Consider the following 21,364-nt stretch of genomic DNA (forward strand, 5'->3'; position numbering starts at 1 on the left):
GAATATTAAGCAGATATCAAAAAGTATTGGCAAAGTCCTTGAGGGACAGGAGAAAAATATGTAACTATTAAACTTTGCCACCAGGGAAATCCCTGACACTGTGTCAAACATTAGAGACATCCAAATGAATACACCAAGCCCTTGATCTTGAGGCTTGCTCTTGTGAAGCTTATACACGCAGCAGGAAACTTAGCCTACCTACAGGTGTGCCTAAGAGTCACCTCCAGAGGACCTCTCTGTTGCTCAGATGTGACCTCTCTCTCTCTAAGGCCAACTCTGCAAGTGAAATTATTGCCCTCCCCGCTATGTGGGTCATGACATCTAGGGATGAAAGTCTTTCTGGCAGTGTGGGATAAGCCTGGATAAGCCTGGCCCTGGCACTGTGGGATCAAGAAGGCCATCCTGACTAAAAGGGGGAAAGAAGTGTAACAAATAACATATCATTGGTTGAGAGAGTTCAAATAGAGTCGAGAGACTACTCTAAAGGTCACTCTTATGCAAGCTTCAGTTAGACATTGTTACCTATCATAACTTGTCAAACCCCAACCAAAACCTTTCCTGCCAATCCTAAATGTACATAGGGCATTATATAAGATTCTACAAAGGTTCCATGCACTAGGGTAATATTCCAAAACCTACAACCTCCAGATGGGTCCCTGGACCAGAGAAGTCCTGAAATGCACAGGGGGCAGCCTTTCCAGAACATCAACTAGTTTCATCCACCTAACCCATTATTATCAACAGCCCCTTCCAACATGAAAAAGTTAGAAAGGGCATAACCCAAATACCCCTAAAGAGTGGGAGAAAGATCAACGGTGATGGTGGAGTTATACAGAGAAGGGAGGGTTTAACAAATGAGTATGACTGCTGAAACGTTATACTGATAAGTCTTTTACCCTCCAATACCTTAGAGGAGCTAGAAATAAAAATCTAAAATTGTGCAACTATAACCCATTCCAAATTCTGAAATCTGTTCTATAATTAACTGTTGCAATGTACTTTGAAATTTATTACTTTTTATGTATATGACATTAAAGGAGAAGGAGGAGTAAGCAGAGAAGATAGGATTTAAAAAGGAGTATGACTGCTGAATCATTATATTGATATCTCTGTTTGTCTCCAGTATCTTGGAACACATAGAAGAAAAGGTCAAAAATTGTGGAATGGTAACCCATACCAGGCTCTGGAATCTGTTCTATAATTACTTGTTAAAGTGTACTTGGAAGCTTGCTTCTTTTTTTGGTATATGTGTTATATTTCACAATAAAAAAAGAAAGTTAAAAAATATTTAAGGATGGAATACGACAGAAAAAAAAACTCAAAAGCTTCTGAGTCTCAAAGGACCTTCTCAAAATGGTGAAAAGGGAGCAAATTCAATGGGAGAAAGTATTTGGAAGCCACATATCAGATAAGGGTTTAATATCTGGTATAAAGAAACTATACAACTTAACAACAAAAGAACAAACAACCCAACTATAAAATGGGCAAAAGATATGAATAGACATTTTTCCAGAAGAGCAAATACAAATGACTTAAAAAGCACATGATGGGATGTTCATCTTCGTTAGCTATAAGGGAAATGTAAATCAAAACTACAATAAGATATCATCTCACATTTATAAAAATAGCTGCTATTAAGCATACAGGAAAGAACAAATGTTGAAGAAGATGTTGAGAAATTGGAATACTTATTCAATGCTAGAGCGAATGTATAATGGTACAGCTGCTGTGGAATATAGTTCAGCGGTTCCTCAGAAAACTAAATATTAACCTTATGACCCAGCAATATCACTACTTGGTATAAACCAAGAAGAGTTGAAAGCAGTGACATGAACAGACATTTTTCCACTGAGGTTCATAGCAGCATTATGCATAATTGCTAAAAGATAGAAACAATCCAAGTGCCCATCAACAGATGAGTGGATAAACGAAATGTGGCATATACATATGATGGAACATTATGCAGCAGTAAGACAAAATGAGGTTCTCAAGCATAAGACAACATGATGAACCTTGAGGACATAATCCTAAGTGAAATAAGCCAGACACAGGAGGATAGATACTGTTAAGTTTTCACTACTATTACCCTGATAAAGGTAAACTCAGAGTCTTATAATGTAGAATATAGGGGACCAAGAGATACAGAGAAGCTAAAGATGGGTAAGCAGTTATGTAATGAGGTTGAATTTAAATGTATGGGAATGGATAGAAGTGATGGCAGTTCAGTAGGGGGATTATAAGTAATACTGCCATATTGAAGGTGACGATGATTGAAAGTGTTTGTATAGAGCCATGTGTCTCACTGATTAGTACTACAAATATAAATAAGTTCTTGCATGAACTATTTCAAAGATATGAGTCCTGTATAAAGAGTCAGTAATAAAGGGGTATGGGGGAAAACTACTATTGCAAACTATGGCCTATACTTAACAGGAAGATGTCACCAGTACCACAGCAGTATGAGGGGTAAATAATTGGAGGTGGGGGGCACGGACACAAGTCAAGGGGAGTTTTAGATTTTCAATTTGGTGAAGGTCTGTTTATCTGTTATTTTCTCCTTGGAGCGATGAAAATTGTCTAAAACTAAAAGTGATGATTGTACAACTAAGTGAGGATACTGTGAGATAAGGATTGCGTATTTTGGACAATACGCAATCTGTGATGTCCAATGGATAGAGGTGGCTGAAGGGTACATTGGCTGAGAAGCAGAAAGGCAAACAGTGGTGTACACATATGAAGGAATATTGTGCGGCTACAGAAAGGAATGAAGTCATGAGGCATGCAATGAGGTTAATGAACCTTGAGGATATTATGTTGTGCATAATAAGCTAGAAACAAAAGGACAATTATTGTATTGTCTTTAAGAAAATACTTTTTTCTGAGCACACACTCTAAATCAATCTGTCCGCATAGTTCATTTAAACAACCCAAACACATGGAGCCCAGAATGGGAATGAGGGCTTGTAATTCTGTATAGGTCAATGTAATACTTGGATATATCCCAGAGTATGTTGGGCAACTACTTAAAAAGTATTAGCAAAATCTCTTGAGGGGCTGGAGAAAAAATATGAAACTATTAAACTTTCCCACCTGGGAAACTCCTGATATACTCTCAAACGCTATGGACTCACAGGCGAATAGGCCAAGCCCTTGAACTAGAGGCTTTCTCTTATGAAACATATACCTGTAACGTAGAAGCTATGTCTACCTATAATTATGCCTAAAAATTACTTCCAGAAAATCTCTTTTATTGTTCAGATGTGGCCTCTCTCTCTCTCTCCAAGCCTAACTCTACAAGTAAAAATATTAACCTCTCCCACTACATGGAACATGATGTTCAGGGGTGTGAGTATCCCTGCAACATGGGTGATGACTCCCAGGTATGAGCCTGGCCCTGGCACTGTGGGATCAACAACACCTTCCTGACCAAAAGGGTAAAAGAAATGCAACAAGTAAGGTATGAGTGGCTAAGAGAGTTCAAACAGAGAATCTATTCTGGAGGATACTCTTAAGCAAGCTTCAGTAAATTTAGTGCTAATTGCCACTGTTTACCAAACTCCAACTAAAGGGTTTCTGTTAACCTTAAAGAACACCAGGGCCCTATCTGAGAGTCTATAAAAGTTTCACACACTATGTTTACTTTGCAGAAACCTAAAACCTTCAGATGGTTTCCAGAAAAGATAAGTCTTGAAACCCAGAGGTGCCAGTTTCTCTAAGAATATCAATCAGTTCCATCCCCTATTCCATATTGTTGACAACACTTTTAAACATGAAAAAGTTAAACTCAGCATAGACCATACATCCCTAAAAAGTGGGAGAAAGATCAAAGGAAAAGGAGTGGCTGTAACAGAGAAGTTAGGATTTAACATATGACTACTGAATCATCATATTGATATTCCTTTTTAGTCTCCAGTGTCTTGGAGCAGCTAGATGGAAGAACCTGAAATTGTGGAACTGTAACCCATACTAAACTTTGAAATCTAATCTATAATTACCTGTTAAAATGTACTTTGAAATTTATTGCTTTTTAGTATATTTATTTATTGCTTTATTAAAATACACATTTACAATAAAAAAGTTGAGGTACAAAATTCCCTTATACATCAACAGTGCATCTAAAACTAAAGAAATTAAGTCAGTGAAATAAATTATTTCCATTAAGTTCAAGATTTTTTTTCCCATAAAGATTAAACAGCATATTCAATATCCTTTTCCCAGCAGAAGCAATACCTTGTGTGACTTGTTCTGCTGTCAAAACATTTTCTGAAAGTAAAAATAAAATAAATCATGGGGAAAAAATATCCACTGTTTTCAAATAGATTTGAAAAAATAAAAGCTACTTCTTCCAGTCATAACTGCCTATCAGTATGCTTATTTTGCCAAGGCTGGGCTACATTAGGTAACACCAGAAGGTTTTTTTTTCCAGAAATTTATAGGACACCAATCAGCTGCTTTTTGAGTGTTGGCTCAATTAGTAGGAACACTTCTAAGTGTCATACCTGATTGGCATAGGTTCTACTAGTTTCCAATGTAATACAGAGGGTATACTAGAGGAAATGTTTATAAATAAAGGAGAAGTTCGAGCAAGGACTGTAAATTAGGACGAGAGCTAGGGATTGCATCTAATCCAATTAAATATCATTGAAAACTAAGTCATCTGGGAAAATAAGCCCAGGATTCTTCAAAATTATGGTAATAACTGAAGAAATAATAAAGAACACGTGACTGATAATCTGGATTATGTAATAGGAAGGGAGAGAGGTTATTCTAAGAAAATAATGAAGGTACCACAGAATGTTCTCCAGATGCTGGAAAGCTAAATTCCTCAAGAACATTTTAACCAAGATATTATGGTTGGCGACAAGTATTCTAAATGATCTGGTACCTACTGTTGATACTGCATCTCAAAACTCCGGTAAAAACCAGTGAAAGTAGAGGAGAATCTTGGTACGTAGCCAAGTGAAATTTACCTAGAAACACCAATAGACAGTGCTCTTTAAGAACGAAAAGTGCCTAGGTAAGGGATTATACAGGGAAAAAAAAAAGCACTCCAATCTAAAATCCTAAATTAAAAGACTGGAGTATTTATAAGAGGAGGACAGACACACAGAAGAGGTTGATGTGAAGGTAGAGGCAGAGACTGGAGGGATGCATCTACAAGCCTAGGAATGCCAATGACTGCTGGGAACCCCCAGAACTAGGAAAAGGAATAGCAGGATTCTTCCTAAAACCTGCAAAGAGAACATGGCACTGCTGACATCCTGATTTCAGATTTCTAGTTTTCTGAACTATGAGAGAATAAATTTCTGCTGCTTTATAAAAGTCATCCAGTTTGTGATAATTTGTTACAGCAACCCTAGGAAACGAATACAAATGAGTATATTAATTCTCTATAGAGTAGGCTTGATGTTTAAATAGGATCTTATGATCAAACTCTACCAAATATATAGCAACATGTTTTCATTTCTGGACCTAGGAAGAACTTTTCTGCTAATTGGCAGGATTCTGATAGCCAGACACTGCCAGCCTGGAAATCCAAACAAGAAAAGATGAGAATAAACTATTAGGTAAATAAGGTCAATCTCATTTATTTTGCCCAAAGGACTCTTGGAGTGACTTTCCCTTGCCTTTGAAATCTGTGGAGAGGGAGATGAAGCATAACTATTGCTTTAACTCAATCGATTCATGATCATAAAATTTGTGATCATAAAAATTCATGATCATCAAATCCTAATTGTGGTTATAGGAGGAAAACATAATGAGTTGATGATGACTTTAACATAAAGACATTCACTTTCAGAGAGTTCCCCCCAATACATAAAATGTTTGTACGTTGTACTCTGATTCACTGGAAACTTTAAGTGAACTAGAAACCTGATACCATGATTTCTCACCAGATGCATCATTACGATTCAAATCTTCCTAATGTTGAGTTCAAATCTGTTTCTCAGTGGAGGTGGTACTATTTTAAAGGCTTCTTTGAGTAGTTCCAGTAAATAAACGTTCCATTGCTGGGTGCTATATTTTAAAAACCCTACAATGCGATTATTTCGAATATTCCTGTCAGTTGATTCAGTGAGTAACTCTAATATATGTTTGCCTGACTACCCGTGGTTTTAAAAGAGTAATTCCAAGTAAGTTTCTCAGTTTCCAAAGGAAATATTGGTGATTAAAGGGACCAGAGAAAATTCTGAGGGATACAGAGGGAAATGATCACTGATACCAGGTTAAATTTGAGCTCTTCTCCTTAAAGACCACGATATTGGTAGCTAAGAAGTATTTTGACAACAAATACTTAAAAAGTTGCTACCGAGAAGAGAGATTATATGTCAGTTCAGATGTAAAAGAACATAGCATATTCTACCTTACCAGAAAGAAAAACAGAGGGAAGAAGGCCACTGACTGACATGAGAGCCATTCAAGTTTTATATATTGTCTGGGTATAATTTTTAAAAAAATTGTTATTGACAAATGTTCACACACATACAGTCCATACACGGTGTACAATCAATGACTCACAATATCATCAGATAGTTGTGTATTCATCACCACGGTCATTTTTAGAACATATGCGTCATTTCTGTCTGGGGATAATTTTGCCCTGATCAGAGAAATTATGATCATATAAGTTAAGGAAAGTATGTATTCTAGGTTCAACTACGAAAGGTATAGAACTTGTTAGTGTACAATCTACAACAGAAAGAGCTTTCCTGTGGTAAAAAGGGGAAATATTGATTTCTACCTACTCTTCCAACAATGAACTTATATTCTGGCAGATACATCTTGAGGCTGGCTCCCAACTAATTTTGTCACATGTAGCTAATAAAATGAAGAAATTATTGCCATTTGTTGTGGCACTTGAGGTCATCTTTAGGTGAATATTTATGAGCTTTTTGGGGAAAGAAAGAAGCAAAGGCAGTTTTACATGCCTTTATTTTATAAAGATCTCTCCTGCGAAGGTTTCTTTTGCATGAAGCAGTATTTGTTTCTCTTTGAGAGATGGGATCAGGACACAAGATGTGACCAATTCTACTCAAAATTTCCAATTACAGATGAAAGTTCTTACAGTATATGAGTAAGAATAAGAAGCTGTGCTGGTTTGAATCTGTTGTGTACCACAGAAAAGCCAAGTTCTTCAATTTTCATTCTGGGTGGGATCTTCTTTTTTTGTTTCCATGGAGATGTGATCCACTCAATTGTGGTGTTAATTTTTTTTTTTTAAACATGGGCAGGCACGGGGAATCGAACCACTGAGCCACCATCGCATGGCCCAGTGTTAACTTTTGATTAGATGATTTCCATGGAGATGTGTCTCCACCCACTCACTCAATGTGGGGTTGCTTACTGGAGCCTTTTCAGATGGAACCACTTTGGAAAAACTTAGAACCAACAGAGCCCACACAGCCAGAGACCTTTGGAAATGCATAAAGAAAATGCCCTCAGGGAAGCCAGAAATGAGACAGCTTTTATAAAGGGAAATTTATTATTTTGCAAGTTTACAGTTTTAAGGCTGTGAAAATGTCCAAATTGAGGCAAGACCATCAAATGTCCAAACTATGGCAAGAAGGCTGATGATGGTCAGACTTTCTCTCTCATTTGGGAAGGCACACAGTGACGTCTGCTAGCTTTCTCTCCAGGCTTCTCCAACAGCTTCCCCAGGGGTGTTTTCTTTCTTCATCTCCAAGTCTCTGGCTATTGGTTGCTTGGACTCTATTGGTTCTGGTGGCTCTGTTGGCTCCAAAGTTTTTTCCGAAATGGTTCCCTCTTAAAGGGCTCCAGGAAGCAACCCCACCTTGAATGGGTGGAGCTACATCTCCATGGAAACCATTTAATCAAAAGTTAACATCCACAATTGGATGGGTCCCATCTCCATGGGTACAACCAAAAAGATTCCACCCAGCAATACTGAATGAGGATTAAAGAACTTGGCTTTTCAGTACACAACAGATTCAAACTGGCATAGACCCCCCCCACTACAAAATTTACTAAATCAAAATCTCACTTGATGGGACCCTGAGTGAAAATTTGGAAAATCTCCTATAGTAATTTTGTGTATCCCTGGTTAAGAATTACTGCTAGAGACTTATGCATTTTTAAGAAGAAAAAACTCTGAACACTTTCTAGCCCATGGTCAGTGAATTTGGTATTACAGTTTAATTACATGTGCTCTGGAATCAAACAGAGCTGGGCTCAAACCTTGTTTCTGCCATTTCCTACTACATAACCCTGGGTATCTTCTGTGTCTGAGCTTCCTCAGCTGTAAAATGGGGGATAATAATAGTACTCAACTTACAGTATTTGTGGGAGAATTAAGTAAAATAAATAATTGGCACAGTACCTGGTACATATCAAGTTCATAAATATGAACTATCATTATTACCTATTCTTTTTATTGTCAGAATATTATCAAACAATTGATAAAAGTAGACTATGAGAGAAAAGGCAAGAGACACAGAGGATAATTCCCAAAGATCCAACAGTAAACTAATAGCATCTTTAAGTAAATCACGTCCTGGTTCTTTTTTATTACTGCTATTATGATTCATCCTTGGATGAGTTTCTGTACCAGCTTTTAGCAGGAAGTTCATGTGGGAGAGGCAAGGGGTTTTGTGTTAACCAGTGGAGAGGTAGAGATGGAGGATAAAGAAGGGGGGACACTCTACCGAGAAGCCTGGAGAGAACAGATTCTAAACTCTGGTAGAAGAAAGGAGTACACCCTTCTTTTATGAGGGAAGATAAAAACATGTGTAGATACCGATAACTCCCTAAAGGGCAACTGGAAATGGAAGGAGAAGTAAATGGAAATGGAGGTGTGGGGACCCAGGACCTGGGTTTCCCTTCCATGCTGAAGGCAGGTCATTTCACTTAGCTGCCTACATGACGGGGACAGACATTAAATGTCATCAAACTTCCTCAGGGGGGTAGAATGTCATTGAAATTCCTCTCCCTTCATCACTGTTGATAACAAGTCCCTGTGTCATGAGACCCTGCTGAAATTGTTCTCATAAACCCTTATAAGCCCTTGTACTCCCTCTGCCCCCTTTGCAGAGCATAACCTTCATTTTCCACTGCCTGCCACAATCATGGAAGATCCTCTTCTATTCATAAGTTCTAATTAAAATTTATGTCTAACTCTCAAAATAAAAAGAATATCATACATAGTATAATTTAAAGGTCTGATTTAAAGTACAAATTCTCTTTAAAAATTCTTAAAATGTGATTAGGCTGATTCCAATTTGTCTCATACTAACCAGCAGAAAAGGTGTCCTTTGCCACAATCCACAGCAGGAGCCCTCAGCAATGGGAAGCTGAGTGTATCAGATCCAGATGTATTTGACCCTTGCTTTGTTAATCTGACTGCTCTTTCACAGCCCGGGGTAGGGCACCATTTAATGGCAGGATTATTTTCCACAAAGGCCTGTTTAAAAAACAGTAACAAAACAAAACTTTAAGTTTAAATTTTCATATAAATGGTAATTTACTTTAAAGCAAATAGGCATGAAATAAGAAATAAGGAGTTATCAGTATAAAAGAAATTCTTAAAACAGCACTGGAAAGTAGAAAAATCTTAATAAGAAGGAAATAAATAGCTATTACCTTAGTAAAGACATAATTTTTAAAACTGATGTTCTGTTTATCTAAAAACTAGGAGGATGTAACAAATTTAAAATGCAAGTATTCACATAAGGAATGTGTAATTTAAAAATGCTTTTTCATAGAATGTGCCACTTTCTGATGGAATATAATTACAAATAGAATACTAGTATATGATGATTAGTTGCATTAGAAGAGTACATTTCTAAATGGCACTCTAATAATACATAAAAATCAATATGTTTCTCAATGCTAAAAAAACAGTAGGATTTCCTTTTTAAAAGTCCATACATTAGAGTTGAGACTAAGAAAATCTACACAAGGCAGTTAAAATGTACCTGTTAAATCTCACAAAAAAGAAAGTAATTTATTTGCACGTTTCTGAATTATTTCTGAATGAAAATAACTAACTCCTGAATGAAAAAAAAAAAAAGAAATATACATTATAATTCATTAAATGAAACTATTACTTGGAATAAAAAATAATAAATTCTAGGTTGAGAATCTTCATTTCTAAATATTTATACTTTGGAGTATAAAATATAATGTCTAGGAGAATTTAAAGTAGGTACTAACAATTTTGAACATTATCTTGTTTAATTAGTTATAAAAGCGTAAGCAATAATTTTATTTTTTTGTTGTTAAATTTCTATTTTAGTCTTTTACTTTTCTTTCTACCATTATAAAATAATGCTTCAGCTTAATACACTGATTAATCCCAATATTCCTTTATTCAATTTTTTAAGAGAAAAAATTCAGAGGCCATTATTTTATAAGTATTTCCAAAAATAAAACAAAAAATTAAATAAAATCTCATATAAATTTAATCAAATAAAATAATGGAATTAGATAACTGGCAGTATACCTTAATATCAAACTGTAGGTATCGTTTGTCCATTTCCTTAGAAACTACACTTTCTATGATATCCACAGGCACAAGTTGGAAGCAATCATATGCAGGGCAGAAAATGTTGTGAGCTTCACCTTCTTGAATTTTCAGATTTAAAAACCTGTAGATATTATCAATTAATAGAAAAAGAGCAAGGATTCATTTATTTGTACATTCTGATAAACTTTTCTTTATGCTAAATTTTATGTTGGAGTATAATTAAAATAACACCAATGAATAAAATGCGGAATATCAACTTTGATATATTCATACATATAATCTACAAACATTATTGGACACTTACTGTCAAGCCATTTTCTATATATTTACATATATATTTGTTTGATATGTATGTATTTTTACATTTTCCTATTTTGCTTTATCCTATCTAAAAATTTGAAACAAAAATTTTTAATTTAACATCAAAAATTAAGAAATGAGTGGCTTAGAAAGGTCATATTCAATTTTCAATATTGTGCGCCTTTAAATAAAGATAATGATGGTATAGAAGTTAACCATAGATAATTCAAGAGATATGGGGGTTGCATTGGAATACAGAATGACTTTCTGAAGAAAATATTCTCTCTTTACATTTCATTTAGATGAATATTAAAATGGGTTTTATGGCCTACTCTAGGCATACTAGTTGAATTAGTATGGAAATTCTAAGCAAAAGTCATCCTGGATACTGGTAGGAATTTAACCGAAGGTGAATTAAGTGGTCAAGAGCATGGTTTAGAGTTAACGAATTTCAGGTCTGCCATCTGAGCCTCAGTTTCACCATTGTGAAAAGGAGTTAATAATATGCATTTCACAGGACTGTTGTACAGTTAAAAAGATATAATGTATGTGACACTGTTGTGGTACTTTGTATAAAGTAAGAATTTACGAATCTTAGCAAATATTATTATTTAATATTTCCCATGGAAAAGCAAGAACCAGAATAGCTTTTGATGTATGGATTATATTGGATTTACTATTTAAATCTAGAGAAAATACACAGAAAACTTGGCAAATAAATGACAAATCTCTAGTCATCATTAACAAGAGCTCTATTATTTCACTAACCACAATATCTTTTCTGGATGGTACTTTCATAATTCCACCACATTTGAAAAAAAAAAATCAACTTCACTGAGAATCAGATATGCTCCTCCTTTTTCCTCCACACCTTTATTTTGGCACCTCAGAGAAGAGAGTTCTCCCTTAGGCAGCCATATCACATTCCAAGCGAAGCTGTATCTTCAGCCTTATTTCCAAAAACTTCAGTGGCAGGATTTCTCCTTTACCCCCAGGGCAATCCTCAAATCCTCAAACCTGTTCTGGGATTTGTGCTATTCATTAGCCTATCCTTTATCTTTAACCTCTCACTTTGTAATGGCTCTCCTCATTGACACAATAAACATACTCAAGTTTTTCCTATCCCTAAAACCCTGCCTCAATCAAATGACCTTTGAAAATTTGTTTTTCACATCAAAGTTTCTTGACAAAATGGTTTATGATGATTTGCCATTTCTTCCTCAAGTCCCTCCACTCACTTCTCAACCTGTAGCACTCTGGTGTCTGTCACTTCTTCAATGAATGACTGGCTTTGAACTAGGCCAGAATCACTACCCAATTTATTCAAGAATTCTCAGAATCTTTCTGGACTTCTCTGGAGCACTAGGTATTACTCAAAGGTTATTTCTTTCAAATTTTCTCTTCCTCTGCTTCTAAGACAACTTTTTTTTCCTGTCATTTTTCTTACCGCTAGTTTCTCCATTATCTATCTTTTCCACTAATGCTTTTTTCTCTCCTGATCACTTATATTTTGTTGTTTCATCTCAAAACTTCTACTTTCCCATTCTATATGGTGTCTCTCTTGGTGATCTACTCCTGTCTTAAACTATCACCTATATGCTGGTGACTCAAAAATTTAGTCCCAGATCTCTATCCTTAGCTATAAATTCTGATTACTCATAGGATATTATCACATGAACAGTCCCACAGGCATTTCATACTTAACATATTTAAAATCTTTTCCATATCCAACATGATTTAAAAAGCACAGATATTCCAAAAAATTCTGATATATCCCAAGAGAAGGGCATTCTGTACTTCAATTCCCAGTTGTATTACTCAGGATGTAAAAAACATTTTGGCAGAGGTGAGGACGGATGAAACACTCAGGGAAAAGCTGTCAGAGCAAGAATTCTCAAAGGATGATCTGTGTGGTTCTTGAGACCTTTCAGGGGATGAATAGGGTCAAAATTATTTTCATAAAGCTACTAAGATTTTGCCTTTTTGGTTAAAAGTGCTGGTGCTTTAGCATGAAGGAAGGCAGTGGCACTAAGCTTTACTAGGAATTATATTCTTCACTGCTCCACACTTGCATTAACAATAAAAAAAACTCAATTTCACTTAAGAATAACCTCAATGGAGCAATAAAAATGGTTGATTTTATTAAATCTCAACCTTGAGTATATTTATTTTGACTATTTTGGGCACAGAAACAAAAACTATGCATAGAAAACTTCTGCTACATACCAAAGTATTATGGTTATTTCAAGGAAAGGCACTTAGGGGGTGTTCAGTTGTAAGCACACTTACTGCTTTTATCATGGAACATCATTTTTACTTGAAAGAATAACTACAATGATTATTCAAACTTGGGTATTTGGCACACATCTTTTCAAAAATGAATTAAACGAATCTGTTACTTCAAGGAAAAAACTGACAATATTTGTTACCACTGATAAAATTCAAGCATTCAAGTAAAAATCAGAATTTTGAGAAACTTGCATTCTTTATCATGGGTATGACAGTTTCCCAACACCAGTCTGATGATATTAATGAATGTGATTTTTGATACTATATGGTAAAATATGCCAATGTTTGGAAGAACTGTATAACTCAGTAAACAAGTATTTTCCAAGTTGCCAATGAATAATAAAAAACATGTATGGGCAGCAAAAGATCTATTCAAAGTGCAAGTAAAACTAATGGGTTTTAATGTAAAAGAGTTTAAAAAGTCATTAACAAGGTTCTAAGATTTTATAAACTGTTTTGTAACCCAGAAAAGTCAGGTTCATTAATCCTGATTCAATATTGTCTATGGTGGGACCTTTAGATTGGGTGGTTTCCAAGGCGATGGATTACTTACTGGAGTTCTTTAAGAAAGAAGAATTTTGGAAAAAGCTTCAGAACTCACACAGACAAGATACCTTTGGGGATGTAGAAGGAAAATACCTCCAGGGAAGCCTTGAAATGAGAAGCCAGTAAAGAAAACTAGAAGCCAACAGCCAAGTGCCTTCCCAGCTGACAGAGGCGTTTTGGACCCATCGGCCTTTCTTGAGTTGCAGTATCTTTCCCTGATGCCTTAGTTTGGACATTTGTATAGCCCCAGAACTGTAAATGTGCAACTTAATGAACTCCCTTTTAAAAGCTGTTCCATTTCTGGTATATCGCATTCTGGCAGCATTACCAAACTAATACAGCACCTAACGATTAAGAAACTACCACTTGTTGAGTTTTGACGTGTAATAAAGAAGAGTAAGCATCATTAATTAACTGAACAAGTAATTAATATACGCCCCTCTTTTCCATCTATATACCTACGTGAGGCCATATTAACTTTATATACATAAACAAAAACAATATATTGTAACAGATTGAATGCAGAAGCAAATAGAAGATCCAACTGTTTTCCATTAAGCCAAACATTAGATTTGCAAAAATGTAAAGCAATGCCACTCTTCTCACTAAATTTTTTTTTAAATAATTATTGTTCACAGAAAAGATTATTTATGGTAACATAATGGATTTATTATTGTTAATTAAATGAATCAATAAATATTAATTTTCAATGTTAATTTCTAATATACACTCATAGATATAACCAATATAAACAAAATTTCTTTGGAGTCCTCAACAATTTTTAAGAGTCCAAAAGGATCATGAGACTAAGGTATTGGGATAACTGCTAATGGTAGTACTCCCTTTGTCACTTAACAGAAATCTCTTTTAGTCGCAAATAAGATCCCTGGAAAGTTTAACTTAATTTACCTTAATTTGCCTAGATATAGTTACTAAATGATATTTTTACTTTTATGTATTCTAACTGCATCAGAGCAGATTTAATTATCTTTACAAATTTAAATAGCAGGACTGATATGACCTCATTCAACATAGGACCACTTCTCTGTGAGGCATTTTATTAATCCTCAATAAAACACACTCTTCCACTAAATTATGCGCAAAGTGTGTTTGCGCATAACCAAACACAAAATCCCCATGGGTTTACTTAAATTTTCTGGAGTTGATGGGTGTAACCAAAAAAGATAAATCTGGGATCAACTTCATCTATATATTCATTCTACAGGTCAGGATCATAGATTATATCACAGATTGGCTTCTCTGCATATCACTATGCTTAACAAAATGATATAAATACTTATTGAGTGGTTATGTGCCAGGCCCTGTTCTAAACACTTACATAATCCACTTAACTCTGATAATAAGCCTACAAAGTGCTTACTATAATGGTCATTTTATAGATTAGGAAACTGAGGCACAGGGAAGTAACTGCTCACATAAAATCAATAACTTTTAAGTAGCAGAGCTAGAATTCACAATCTGACAGCAGCTTATTTCCAGAACCTGAACTCTTATTCCCGAGATGTGGAAAGTTAGTCCAGGCTAGATAGGAAGCAATCATCTCCCTTTCATTTAAACTTTTGGCATAAATATTTCAAAGCTTCTAGGTAACTGCATGGTACAAAGGGGTATTACAAGGGTTATATGAAGCTTGAAAATGTTGGCTCTGGAGTGATGAGATGAGGGGATTGGGAAGATTAAAGTAGGTTGAAGGGCTTCCAAATGATCTAAAGTTCTTAAAAAACTCTTACTCATTTCTTCAACTGGGGAGCTTCTTTTCTATATACCAAAGGAAAGACTGAAAATAATTTTAAAATGGTTTGTCAAGATATTACTTCACTGATCTGATATGACAAGAACAATCTGGAGGGATAGGAAGGAGAATCCTAGCTAGGCTGATAAGGTACTGTGGTGAGCAATAATCAGATATTTCAAATTTAAATCTTACTAGAAATATCTCATGGATAGCCTATGAGTATAGGAGATAGGTCCTGTTATATGAGTTTGGTGTGGAAGGTCAAGGAAGCTCAGAAAAATTTAAGTAAACCCATGGGGAGCTCAATTTTCCAATGCAAAGCAAAGTCAATAGCTACAAACTTGGTAGAACCCATGTAATACTCCTTAATATTACATAGTTAACCAGTTAGAGTAAAAAAAGAAAAGTACCATATCTGGGGTAGATTTTCTGCCTCCAAACTGGGTAAAGATCCCTTTAGATTGTGAGCTCTGACCCTTGCCAACTAATCTATCTTAATCAGTTGTACTGACTTGATTGCATCTAATAAAACTCTAATTCTAAGTTGATGCCATGTTTTTAAAAAAGATCAGATATTATTTATTCTCACTTTTAAAAAAATTATTTATTTTTAAATTAAAATTCTTTTAACCATTTTAAGTGACAATTCTTTGACATTAAGTACAGTGACAATACTATATAACTTTCAGGCTATATTCATCATCCCAAACCAAAACTCATACTGATTTAGCAACAATTTCCCATTTCACCCTCTCCCAGCCACTGAGTACTTTGCATAAGAAAATCATATGATACCTTTTATATGTATTATTGTACCTAACATGATGCCTTCAACATTCATCCATGTTGTAGCATGTTTTTATAGTTGAATAATATTCCATGATATGTATATACTACATTGTGTTTATCCATTCATCTGCTGATGGACACTTCGATTGTTTCACCTTTTGGCTACTGTGAATAATGCTCTAATGAATAATGACGTACAAATATCAGTTTGAGTTCCTGCTTCCAATTCTTTTGTGTATATACTTAGGAGTGAATTTGCTGCGCCATCTGGTAATTTTATATTCAACTTTCTGAAGAACAGCCAAACTGTTTTCCACAGTGGATGCAGCACTTTATATTCCTATCAACAGTGTTCAAGGGTTCCTATCTCTCCACATCCTTATCAACACCTAATATTTTCAGTCCTTTTAACAGCAATCCTAGTGGGTGTGAAGCAGTATCTTATAGTTTTAATTTGCATTTCTTTAGTGTCTAATGACATAGAGTATCGTTTCATATACTTATGGCCACCTGGATATCCTGAATATCTTCTTTGGAGAAATGTCTATAAAAATCCTTGGTCCACTTTTTTAATTGGGTTGTTATCTTTCTGTTATTGACTTGCAAGAGTTCTTTATATATTCTGGATATTGAGCCTTTATCTGAAATATGGTTTCCAGATATTATTCTCCTATTCTTTAGGTTGTCTTTTTACTTTCCTGATAATATTTTCTGATGCACAAAAGTTTTAGATTTTGATGAACTCCATTTTATCCATTTCTTCCTTTACTGCTTATGTTTTTGGTATAAAATCTAAAAGTCCATTGCAATTATTTCACTACTGCTTTTTTTCTATTTTAGTTGCTTTTACCTAGTGTATAATTTTGAATCCCTTCTTTTCTTTTCTCTACATTTTTTAGTTATTTTCTTACCAGTTATTTTTGTTTACAATTAATGTCTTAAACTAATAACAACCTTGTTGGACTAGTACCAATCTAGTTTCAGTAGGATACAAATTATTTCTCTATTATCTCCTTCCCCTCCTCCTTTATATTGTCATTGTGTCTGATTACATCTTTATACATTGTATGCCCATGAAAATGGACTTAAAATGTTATTTTACACATTTGCTAACTTTACCAATGTTTTTTACTTATTAATGCTTTAAGGTACTGGCTAGTTTCCTTTTATTTCAACGTTTCTAGCAGGGTAGATCTTTTAGTAATGAACTTTTTGGCTTTTATTTTGTTTTTGTAAATATCTTATTTTTCCTTCTTTTTTGAATGATGAATTTGCCAGGTATAGAATTCTGGGCTGACAGTTTTTTTTTCTTAAAGGACTTTAAATATGTCATCTCACTGTCTTCTTGACACCATTGTTTCTGATGAGAAATTCACTGTTAATCTTAAATGGGGATCCCTTTTATGTAATAAGTTGTTACTCTTCCTATGATGTGTTAGTTGATACAGGTGATGGTATTCCACAGGTCCCTCAGACTCTTCCTTTTTTTATCCCCATGTTTTCTTTCAGCTCCTCACACTGGTTATTTTCAATTACCATGTCACCAAGTTTAATGATCCTTTCTTCTGTGTTTTCAAATCTGTTGTGGAATTCATCTGAGTTATTCATTTCAATTACTGTGCTTTTTATTTGTTACCTTTTCCATATCTTCATTTTGTTAAAAAAACACTTTCCTAATTTCCTTTAGTTCTCTGTAGATAGATTCCTTTAGTTTATTAAACATATTAAGACAATATGTTTAAAGTCTCTAACTAACAGTTCTAATGTATGAGCTTACTCAGCAGTGGTTTCTGGCAAATTCTGTTTTTCCTATGAATGAGCCATACTTTCCTGTTTGTGTGTTTTGTAATTTTTTGTTGAGAACTGAACATTCTGTGTAGTATGTTGTTATAGCTCTGAAAATCTAATACTCTCAACTCTTTTGAGATTGCTGTTTTTGTTCTGTTCCTTTTTAATTGTTATTGATGAGGGGTGAAGCTGTGAATTTGTGATTTTTTCAAACTAGTTTTGTTCCCAATTGGGAACAGAAAGAGAAAAGGGGGGGAATAAAAAGGTACTGCCTCTTTAAGACTCCTCTACCACTTTTGCTGGTGGGGGGTTGGGAACAATGGCTCTGGTCAGAGCTGGCCCCCTAGTGATCTGAAGCAGTTGATCAATAGTAGTTAGTATTTAGCAACCTGACAACACACCCCCAATTTCGGAGGAATAGGTCCTTGGTCCACTATGGTACCAGGCAAGCTGTATCAGGAGTCTAGGCTACAGTCCTCACTGCTATCTACTCTGCCCCACATGACTAGGGGATAGGGAATGGTAGCTGTTCCACAGAGGATGAAATTCATTGGTTATTTACTGCAATTTACAAGCCTATACCTCCAGCTCTTTCCTGGATGGTGAATAGTGAGCCAATGAATTCCAGAATTTCAAAACAGTTGATTCATATAGTTCCTGCTGTCCAACAGTGAATTTTGTGGAGGGACTGATTCCTGGAGCTTCCTACTCTGCCATCTTCCTACAATATACTGCCCTGATTTTTTTAAACAAACATTTGGGAATTTCCCTCCAAATGAAATTTTACCTCATACTCCAATTTAAAAAACATAAAGAAAATGGACCCAAAATGAATCCAGAGTGATATAAATAAGATCAGTGGTTGCCTAGCAATTTGAGGATGTAATTGGGAAGGGGAGGGAGAAAAGAGGGAAGCAAGGAGAAAAGGAAAGATTACAGGGAAACTTTAGGGGAGTGATGGATATATTCATTATCTTGACTGTGGTAATGGTTTCATGGGTCTGTATACATATCAAAGAATATCAAATTATTTGTTTTAAACACATTGCTTATTGTATTCAATTATACCTTAACTAAGGTGTAAGAAAAAAAATTGCTCAGGTTCTTGCTCTCTCAACTACAGTTATGCCAGCTTTATACTTGGTACCTGGTACTGCGTGACAAAAATGTTGGATCTTCTGATTTCTTAAGATTTCATTAAATACTAATGACATGCTTGGCTTAGGTGACCAATTAGTAGATTTGTATGTCTCCAGAGAGAACATGATTATATTATTGCTCATGACAAAGATTTTCTTTCTTCATTTTATTTATAAGCCTTCCTCAAAAAGGACAGCATTAGAGCAATTTTTTTTTTTTTTTTTTTTAACATGGGCAGGCACCAGGAATCGAACCCGGGTACTCTGGCATGGCAGGCAACCATTCTTGCCTGCTGAGCCACCGTGGCCCACCCAAAGCAAATTTTAATGGATAGTACGAAAGCATAAATCTTGGCAAGACAATGGGAAGGAGAGTAGAGACAAAATAAGCGAAGAAAGACAAACTGCCCCATTTGTAACACATACTCAACCATGCCTAGTAATTAACTTTGAACCGATTATAAATGAATCTTTAACATCCATATTCATAAAGATTTTCAAGACTATTTGCTTGTCACAGAAAGTAAAGAAAACGACAAGCACAATCATTTAAAATTCTCAGAATTTAAGATAAAAACTGAGTTTCGATATTTAGATGTAGGCTTGAAATTTACATTAGATAAATTAAAATACTCAGAAAACTTAACTTGCATTGCCTGTCTTGTTCAAAATGTACCTTACATTAGGTGAAATAATATTACTGGAAGTAGGTAGGAAAATAACAAAATAAGAAAGCAAAAATGTTGTTCCTTAACAGTAAAATATAATACATTTTTAGTGTAACTTTGAAACCAATGCAAATAATCCATATTGTTAATTATCGAAAACAAACTTTTATTACTAAAATACTATCATGCAGTAAGAAATGCTAAGCTGCTCATATACTTACGACTCCCAACATCCTCTACAAAAGTCGTGTCCACAGGGCATATCTACTGGATCTTCAAATACAGAAATACTGCACATACAAATATCACACTGGAGATGAAGAAGAATAATAAATTCATAAAACGTTTTTCATTACGTTTTATGCAAAGGCAAAAGCACCGAGAGTAATTATAAATTAAAAAAGGTTTAGCGTTTCAAAGTTATTAAGGGAAGTTAAAATTTAGTGTGCCTGTCTGATTGAATACATATACCATGCCTAACTTATAATACAACACGTTGGATTTAAATGTTTTAATATAAAAGTTAAACGCTTAAACTCCAAATTTATGTTAATCAGCAACTGTGCATTTGGAAATACTAGAAATAAATCACTAGAATCTATTTAGTTCAAGAAAAATTGTTTGTTGCAAAATAATCACTTCAATATCATGTCCTTCACCCTATGCTCACTCCAGAAAATCTACAAAACCACAAACACTTTGTGTTTTCATTATAGCAACTAAGAATATTCTTAGGATAAGATAGTATTAACATTATCAAACCAGGGAACACTGGTAGAAAACTATGCATTTCTTAAACAATGACTTACTAGAAACAAACTTTATAATGCTAAAGATTCAAATTATAGGAATGAGATCCTGTTTTCCGAAAAGGCCTAGCTGAAACTTAGAGCTTTCATATTTATCACAGATTTTGAGTGGTTAAATTATTCAAGAAATGTTAAAATTTCCTGTAACAGCACACTGATGGTATGTCAATTAAAAATGCATTTAGTGAGAATAGTCCAAATACCCCTAAAGAGTGGGAGAAAGATCAAGGATGATTGTGGAGTTAAACAGAGAAGGCAGGGTTTAACAAATGAGTGTGAGTGCTGAATCATTTCACTGATATTTCTTTTAGCCTCCAGTATCGTAGAGCAGCTAGAAGTAAACACTTAAAATTGTGGAATTGTAATCCATACCAAACTCTGGAATTGTTTCTACAACTAATTGTTGTGATGTACTTTGAAATTTATTGCTTTTATGTATATATGATATTTAAAGAGGAGGAGGAATATAACAGAGAAGACAGGATTTGACAAATGAGTATGACTCCTGAATCATTATATTAATATTTCTATTTGTCTCCAGTGTCTTGGAGCAGCTAGGAGAAAAATGAAAAATCATACCAAACCATACCAAACTTAAAACTCTGTTCTATATCTACTAAACGACTATAACTACTATTACTTGTTAAAATGTACTTGGAAATTTATTGCCTTTTTGTATATATGTTATATTTTACAATTAAAAAAAAGTCAAGAGAAAAAGCAAGATGTAACAGTGTACGAATACTATGATTATACCTTAAAAAAATAGGCACCAGGCATATCTAAAAAAAAATGCA

General features: G+C 34.7%; 1 protein-coding gene across 13 annotated transcripts in view; it reads right to left on the bottom strand.

The window, feature by feature from the left end:
- ANKIB1 (ankyrin repeat and IBR domain containing 1) overlaps positions 1 to 21,364 on the bottom strand; it is a 212,979-nt gene that overhangs the window by 39,180 nt on the left and 152,435 nt on the right. For all 13 annotated transcript variants that reach the window (XM_077153457.1, XM_077159136.1, XM_077155843.1 and 10 more), the window contains 3 exons: positions 19,980 to 20,068; positions 10,460 to 10,604; positions 9,252 to 9,418 (listed from right to left, as the gene is read on the bottom strand). In XM_077153457.1, coding sequence (XP_077009572.1) covers positions 9,252 to 9,418; positions 10,460 to 10,604; positions 19,980 to 20,068 — 401 coding nt within the window. The remainder of the gene's footprint in view (positions 1 to 9,251; positions 9,419 to 10,459; positions 10,605 to 19,979; positions 20,069 to 21,364) is intronic.

Source organism: Tamandua tetradactyla, chromosome 1 (genome assembly GCF_023851605.1).
Source record: "Tamandua tetradactyla isolate mTamTet1 chromosome 1, mTamTet1.pri, whole genome shotgun sequence".
Taxonomy (NCBI): domain Eukaryota; kingdom Metazoa; phylum Chordata; class Mammalia; order Pilosa; family Myrmecophagidae; genus Tamandua; species Tamandua tetradactyla.